At 39.3% G+C, this 8,807-nt stretch overlaps 1 protein-coding gene across 1 annotated transcript; it reads left to right on the top strand.

Moving 5' to 3' along the window:
- Positions 1-793: 793 nt before the first annotated feature.
- On the top strand, positions 794-7,997 carry LOC133503428 (alkaline phosphatase-like). The gene is made up of 11 exons (XM_061825071.1): positions 794-873; positions 1,059-1,175; positions 3,143-3,258; positions 3,825-3,999; positions 5,016-5,188; positions 5,323-5,448; positions 5,566-5,635; positions 5,758-5,892; positions 6,715-6,906; positions 6,986-7,102; positions 7,411-7,997. Exons 1-11 carry the CDS (start codon positions 798-800, stop codon positions 7,680-7,682), a joined length of 1,569 nt encoding a protein of 522 aa, XP_061681055.1. The 5' UTR covers positions 794-797; the 3' UTR covers positions 7,683-7,997.
- The last annotated feature ends 810 nt before the right edge of the window (positions 7,998-8,807 follow it).

The following is an 8,807-nucleotide window of genomic DNA, read 5'->3' as shown; positions in this document are numbered from 1 at the left end:
ATATATATATATAATACTTAAATCATAGCTTTGTAGTTATAAAAATTTTGAATTCTAGTTTTTATTCATTAGTGTGAAAGAAATCCATATTATCTATTTATATATATATTCCATCTTATATACAGTTTTTGGGCTGTTTGATTCAGAATTCTCATGCCATGTTAGCCATGCCCAAAAAAATCAGGAAAACTAAAATTGGGAAAATTTGTTAATGCTATATTTCCACAATTCAGCACTAGATTTTTCTGAATCTTTGCATGTTTTCAGTAATCATAAATCACGTATTTAGAAACAAATCTCTGAATTAACCTTACAAGATCTTTAATAAAAGTCTTCCTACCTGCTCCAATGCACCCGCCATAAAGATTTGAAATGCTACAGTTATGGTCACCATAAGCACATAATGATCAACACTATAAATACGATAAAAAAAAAAGATAATAGACCATTACAACCACACTAACACACCCAAAGTTAATTGATAGCTACACATGAGATTGTATTTGCACGTGGCACATATATTATCACATATACTGAGCTTTAAATATTTGCTGCACGTTACTTACATTTTTCGTGTAAGGTTGAGAAGAGCTGCATCCATACAGTACTTTGTGAATAAAACCCAATTCAGGTCCAAAACCCTGACTGGTTTAGCGCCCCTATCCCAGTTTATTGTGTGTATGTCTTGTGTGTGTCATTTGGCTGTTGTAACAGAGACCTTTGGTCCTCACCTGAGGCTATAAAGGCCAAGGTGTTCCCCCCGTGCAATATTTTAAAACTCAAACACAGTCAATAACATGGCTGGGAAACATATGTTTGTTTTATGTGAACTACTGCTTTTCATTTTAATCCAGAGGACTGTGTCTGTTAACGGTAAGTATTCATCACTTATTCATGATAACACATTTAAATTATAGTTGATTATAATTTCACGTTAGGATGACAGACAGGTGCTAACGTCACAGCCTGAACACATGATCTTACTTGTTTTGAATTCTTGAAATCTTGGAAGTCCATATGTGGATGTTATTCACTCACTCTTTCTTTCTTCGCCAAAGAGGAAGAGCTCCATGCCAGTTATTGGAACAACAAAGGGAAGCAAGCGCTTCACACTGCCCTCAACATTCAGCCTAATCTCCACCAAGCCAAGAACATCATCCTCTTCTTGGGAGACGGTGAGTTGACGGAAGATATTATCTTCCTAATTAAACAGCCTCTTTGAATTAATTATCTGCCATCAGATCATGTAATGTAAAAGTTCAATCACCATTGTACGGTACAGTTCTCAAATGAAGTGATCAAATTTGTGGAAACTAAAAAGTCCAAAAAGGAAGGCAGACGGAGGTGACTTGAGGGCTTCAAATTGCTTGTGGGGGGAAGCCCAAATGATTTGGAAGGTATTGTCTCGCTTAGATTTGCAGCATTTCCAATGAGTGAGTTTTGATAGCTCTATAGAGAAGAGAAACACTGGGGTCAACAACATGCTCAATACTAATCGTGTAATATCGATTCTTTACACAATCAGATTTTTTTGGGTCCGATCACCGTTCAGCAAGTTTAAAAAAAAATGACAACCGATCACCAATCCGATCACAAGATGGTCCAATTAGTCTATTTAAAGACCTTTTCATTTACTGTATGTACTTATGGAATTATCTATCCATCCATCCACTATCTTAGCCACTTATCCTCACGTGGGTCGTGGGATTGCTGGAACCTATCCCAGCTGTCAACCCGCAAGAGGTGGGGTACAGCCTGAACTGGTTGCCAGCCAATTGCAAGGCACATCGAGACATACAGCCGCACTCAAAATATACCTAGGGGCAATTTAGAGTGTCTAATTATTGTTGCATGTTTTTGGGATGTGGGAGGAAATTGGAGAGCCCGGAGAAAACCCACGCAGGTATGGGGAAAACATGCAAACTCCACGCAGGCAGGTCCAAGATTGAACCGAGGACCTCAGAACTCTGAGACCTATGCTTTTGCAGCTGAGCCACCATGCCACCCCAAAAAAAATATTTACAATAATTAATGTATCTTTGGTCATCCATTAATGTCAGTGAAGCATAGAGGCAGACAGAATGAAGTAATTGTCTTCTAGCAGATGGAAGCAAGTACATACTGCAATTAATGTGCAGTATCTATTTTTGTTGACATTTTTTTTTGCTGGTGTGCCATGACCTTTTTCAGTAGTAGTATGTATGTGCTTTGGTTCAGACAAAGTTAGAATTCACTGCTCTAGTCAAAACTTCTATTCAACAGGACAGGAGCCTGTTTACGCACAACCACAAGAGCTAGCACTAATTTGCTAGTTTAGGTAACGTGTCGTTGCCTACTTGCAAGCTGTATCGTATCAAAAATATGTGAACATACCTCAAGGAAGCCTTACACGTTCTTCCCAGTACTGAGCACTGATAACCACCAACGCACATTTTATTCCCCCATTTTTTCTTATAATACAGTCGGCGTGATCCACTCGTCTTGTCATCTCTACGGAAATGAGAGTATTTGGTCACATTTGAGCTGACAAGATAAAAATGGGCTGGTAATGGAATACAAGATTTTATTGCAGTAGTCTGACATAGTCCAATCGTGACAGAGCAAAATTGTCCTATATCTTATCCATGTAATATGCATTGTCGTCCAGCCATCTTGTCTCTCACATTGTGCCGATTTTTTTTTAAATAACTTCATTGGGCATTATATCTTAACAGTTCTACATCAAAAGACCTGAAAAAAAAATACTTGTCTATAAAAACACAATGGCGATGCGGAGTAAATGTGTTTCTTGCAGCCGAAATATGGCGTCACTGATCGGATTGGCAAATTTTGACAGAAACACCAATCAGCAAAACAAATGTGATTATTGGCTAATCTAATCAGAGTGATAAAATCTGTATAAAGTCCTGTAAGATCTATAAATGGATTGTCTGGATTCTATTGACTTGTGGTGTCATTAAGGGGCTATTCAAGTTTTCTTTTTCTTCTTCTTTCTTTAGTCCACCAACATCAACAACACTGAAGTATGTCTCTTAGACGGAATAAAACTACCGGAGCTTTGTAGGGTTCATAAAGTGCAATAGCAGCCTTTTAGCGTGGTTGTCGATGTTATCTAATATTCAGGTTTCCCACCCCCTTCCAGGTATGGGAGTAACAACAGTAACTGCTGCTCGCATTCTCAAAGGCCAAATGGCAGGGAAGTTTGGTGAAGAGACTAGTCTGGTCATGGATACCTTCCCTCACCTGGCATTGTCCAAGGTCAGTGCACTCTAAACTGAGAGAACAAAAGTCACTGAATCAATGGTCAAATAATGAATAAAGGAGAAAGAGGTAAAAATACAAATTAAAAATATATATTCATAACACATATCCACAAAGTATCATGACAATACCTTAGTTAATATCATCTTAAAACTTTTCAAGGTGTAATACCATAGACATATTTTAGAGATGTGAAAATACCCTCTACAAAAACAAATTGAAACTATTGAAATTGTTACGCTCACTACATTTTCATATTCAAGTAGTTGCTGAACTCATTCATTTATTCTACTGCCGTACCACACATCCTCACTATACTATTAACTGGTCACCAGCCAATCTCACCATTTGCAGCTATGGGAGATTTAGAGCTTTCAGTTAACCTACTATACATATATTGGGGGTCTGGGGGTAAAATGGAATACCCGGAGAGAACCCATAGAGGCGAACTGTGATGTAGATGTGAAATACGGTCATCAATGGTGCTGCCTTCTTGTTGAACATGCTTTTGAAAATCAACATGACGATATCACCAGATTTTTTTACATTTTTTTGCCTTGCAGACATACAATGTTGACAAACAAATGCCAGACAGTGCTGGCACAGCCACTGCATACCTATGTGGTGTGAAGGCTAACTATGGCACCCTGGGAGTCACTGCCGCAACCCCAAGATACAATTGCAGTGCCACCTACGGAAATGAAGTCAAATCTGTGCTGTATCGGGCCAAGAAAGCAGGTAATATTTTTTCTATTCCCACTCTCGGTCGAATTCAAATGCACTGTTTACATTGCGCCAAATTTTTTTAAACTTGGTCTTTAACCTCATGTGGTAAATTTGGGTTGTAAACGTAGGTCAGTGCTTCTGACATTGGTTCGGCCAGTTCAGAAGGACTTTCAAGCACTGACTGATGCTTCACTTTGGTGTTGGCAGCATAGGTTCAGTTACAAATCAGCGTCTATTTCAAACACCGTATCCAAGAGTAGCACAGTATAGTCTTCTTCTCTCATCCACTATGAATTGCAACACCAAACCATAAAAGAAAAAGAAGTCAAAGAAGACGGCATTCATTTATGTCCAGTTGTATTTCAGTTTTTACAAGAGAGTAAGTGGAAAATAAATCCTAGATAATAACCCAGTATTCAGAGAAGCCGAGAAAAAAAAATTGCTGAACAGGGGCACGTGTTATTATTTGAGCCGTCTCACCACCCAAAACTGGGTACACATGCACATACGCAAATTTAAAATTAAATATATTCAATTGTAATTGCCTTTTGTGGTTCCTGGTCTTCATATGGAATAATATTGTTATGGCTGTTTCCTATTTTAAATGTGAAAAAAGTACTTGGGTTCGCTGGTTGTATAGAGTTCTATAGGCATTTTAAAAAAAGAATGCTTCAAAAATCAGACAACGTATGCCCAGTTCAGAGAGACTAAGAGAGGTCAAAATGTGAAAAGGGCTGGGCGTGCGAGGGTTAGCCTGAGCAACGTACATAATGATAGCCAGGGTTTGCCATAAGCCCGAGAGGTGATTTCTAGATCCCATAATTGACAGGAGCACACGAGCCCATCCCAGACAGGACACAATGTGGCAATGAAGCAGTATCTCATTTTTTTTAGGGGTGCCCAAAACCAGATTGGTGTTTTTTTTTTTTTTTTGTAACAGATCACACAACTACATATAATTTATATTGTGCGTATGCTCAGCTCCGATGATGTGTATTCATGTTACTTCAACTCGTTTTTTGTTTCAGGAAAATCAGTTGGGATTGTGACTACAACCCGAGTGCAGCATGCATCTCCAGGTGCAAACTATGCTCATACTGCCAACCGAGGTTGGTACGCGGATTCGGATCTCAGCCCTGAGGCCGTCACAAATGGCTGTCGCGATATCGCATACCAGCTTGTTCACAACGTTGAGATAGATGTAAGTTTTTCGACAGAGAACAGATAATTTCACTTCACTCGTCTCAGTTATTTATCACTGCACGACCTGTATCATTATTTACGTCAAAAGACAAAGTATAAAAAATAATGCAAACTGGTTACATCCTTATCAAGGTCATACTTGGGGGCGGCCGAGTTTACATGTTTCCCAAAAACATGCAAGACCCAGAATATCCCAAAATTAAAGGAGATCGAATTGACGGACAAAACCTTATTGTTGAGTGGCTAAAGACGAAAAAGGTAAAGAGTGAGTCTTATAAGAGCGTGTATGATTTTCTGTGCAATGTACTTACATTAAACATTTTAACATTGATTCCAATGTGCAACGTTTATTAATATACGCTTCATGGCCAACAGAAAGCGAAATATGTTTGGAACAAAAAGGAATTTGATAATGTCAATCCTGTGAATACAGACTTCCTGATGGGTAAGTACAGGTACCATTGTGCACTTTTGTTGATGAATTTATGAATCCATTCAAACTTGTCATGCTCATACTAAAAGCTGCCATATTTGTCCTGAAACTGCTCCTATTCTCACCGCCTTTAGGTCTTTTTGAGCCCAAGGACTGTCGCTATGAGATGGAGCGCAATCCGTTAACAGATCCATCTTTAACTGAGATGATGGAGAAAGCCATTAAGATTCTTAGCAAAAACCCAAAAGGATATTTCCTTTTCGTGGAAGATAAGTATAGTTGTTTGACATCTGATACAACCACAACAAATAGATGTTTTGCAAATCATTGTAATACATCAGGTCCAGTACACAGGTTATTCCAGAAAGATTTTTTAAAAACTGATAGTTTATAGTTATTTGTTAAATTTTCAAGAAAAACAACGTAATGAACCAATTTGAGTGGTCTAGCTCAACAACTGTTGTTCAGGTCTACAAGATATCTTATTACTCAAATCATATCATATACAGTCCAGTATTTTGCTGTGTTTCCCGAACTCCTACTCAAGGTACTTGGACACCTGATGAACATAGTAAAAATATTTGCAAAATGAATCTTTTACAATTAAAAAAAATAAAGTAACATTTTATTTGGATGCTAATTTTAGTTTTCTCTAATTACAAGGTTGGATGGATGGATGATGTTGGGAAAAAAATATTTTCACAATTACAAGGATTAAAACAAAATCCAATGAAAAAGAGTAATGTATTAAAACTTATTTTATTTGTTATATCTGATATATTCATGAGGCCCCGTAGCTCAGTGGTTAGAGCACTGGCAAACATATATGTCCATTCATCTGAGATGACACGCTGTGGCAACCCCGAAAGGGATAAGCCAAAAGAAACTTACTTACTCTATATCTGATATATTCGTCGGTCTGCTACAGTTAAATTTTGTCTCAGGACAACTGATTTACATAAAAAGAGCATCTTTGAGTCTTGTATGCACAGATGATTTTTAAATTTCACGAGGTTGAGAGGGCCTCCATTTCTGGAACGTTCCCCCGTACACATTTGTGATGCCAAAGGTTTTTTGTCTTTCTAATTTAAGGGGAAGAATAGACCATGGACACCACGCCGGGAGGGCCAAAAGAGCTCTCACGGAGGCTATTGAGTTCGATCGAGCCATCGGGCGAGCAGCCGAACTCACAAACGAGCTGGACACCCTGTCAATAGTCACTGCAGACCACTCACATGTCTTCTCCTTTGGAGGACATTCACCCAGGGGAAATCCCGTTTTCGGTGATGCTTTCACTGTACATTGTACGGGGATATAGAGGAAAAAACACTTTCTGACAGTAGTGTATCACTTGATCTACAGGGATTTCTAACGAGATTGCTGATGACGACAAGCACTTTACTATTGCTGGATATGCAAACGGTCCAGGATACCAGTTTTCCAACGGAACTCGCCCAGATGTAAACGAGACAATTTCAAGTAAGTGGACTATCAGAATTAAAGCCTTTCATTGAGGACAAAGTAATATCGTAGCTCAATCTTTTGGTGTAACATGTGGAGCCCTGGATATTGGCTGCAGCATTTCCCAATCTTTATTGAGTCAATCCAGACATTTTACATCCCCAAAAATCTAATGGCATACCGTGAAACAAAAACTTTACAAAAGTCAGAAGAAACTGTACGAATTGGATTCATCATAAAGGGTTAGAGCAAAAAAAATTGTCTTTATGTGCTTCGGAAACTTCCAGAGGCCAGTAAACCTAATCCACTTTTCCTCTCTCCTTCAGTGGATGATGGATACAGACAACAGGCGACAGTCCCTCTTGATTCAGAGACCCACAGCATCGAGGATGTAGCCATCTATGCCAAAGGTCCAATGTCACACCTTTTCCATGGGGTCCACGAACAGAACTACATTGCCCATGTGATGGCATACGCTGCTTGTCTGCCACCTTACGAGAACTGCAGCCTTACTCCTCCCAACTATGCTGGATCTTCCTACCCCAACCTGCTGCTCCTCCTTATTGGCCTGATCGTTTTCTCTGTCTTCTCATTGTAATTGTGACTGACATTACCTGTTATTCTAATAATGTTATCGAAAAACGGCTCTCTATCGTGGTAAAAGCCGCTACAGATGCCATTTCAAGTAATGTTGTATTTATTGACAGTTTATTGATCGTGTGTTGTGCCATTTAACATTGATGTCAATGTGGCCTGAAGCCATTGCTTTTAGTAGACTTTTTTTTCATCTGAAAGAATTGTAATTATGTTTCTGCACATTTTGAGTAACCTGCTATATCGTGTTCTATAACGCAGGGGTCTCATCTCAATTTACCTTGGGGACGCTGGAGGCAGAATAAGCCTGGGCAACAGATGTACATGCACACGTGTGGAATTTAAATTTCAAATTTAAAAAAAATCCAATCTCCTTAAATGTATTTCTAATTTTTAATACAAAATTAGACGAACGAAGATGCTGGTATAAACACTTGCCGTACAAATTTACTAGTAAAACTCTCTGTGGCAATGGTGCTGAAAATTTCACTCGCTGGAAAATGGTTCTCTGCTTGTATCAAGCCACAACACTGTAAAAGTGCCATTCGTAAAAAAACCCGAGAGCCGCATGAATATTAAACGTTCATATTAAGGTGGGTGCCGCAAAATATCATCTCGAGTGCCGCAAATGGCCCCCTGGCTGCCAGTTTGAGACCCTGTTATCACGTGTTATATCCATCCATCCAACTTCTATACCATGCACCTTGACTCGGATTGCAGGTGTGTTGGCGCCTATCTCATTAAACTCTAGGCACCCTGAACTGGGCACTGGCCAATCGCAGGACATGCAGACAGATAAACATTCGCACTCTCATTCACACCCAAGGACAATTCAGAGCAAGGGGTCACCGCCCATTGTGAAACTGAGAGCCACCAGTTGCGTTTTGAGCAATACAAAAGGATACCGCTTAGGAACACATTTCTGAAATAACGGATTTGCTTAGAATATATCAAATGAAGTTATTGTGAAGGATTAATATATTAATCTATGTAAAGACATGGCGGCACAGTAGGTCAGCTGGAAAACGTTGGCCTCACAGTTCTGAGGTCCCGACTTCAATCCCAGAACCGCCTGTGTGGAGTTTGCATGTTGTCCCCGTGCCTGCGTGGGTTTCTTCCGGGCACTCTG

This window comes from Syngnathoides biaculeatus, chromosome 7 (genome assembly GCF_019802595.1).
Source record: "Syngnathoides biaculeatus isolate LvHL_M chromosome 7, ASM1980259v1, whole genome shotgun sequence".
NCBI classification, from domain to species: Eukaryota; Metazoa; Chordata; class Actinopteri; order Syngnathiformes; family Syngnathidae; genus Syngnathoides; species Syngnathoides biaculeatus.
Note: the sequence above shows the minus strand (reverse complement) of the source record. Positions and strands in the feature narration are given on the sequence as shown.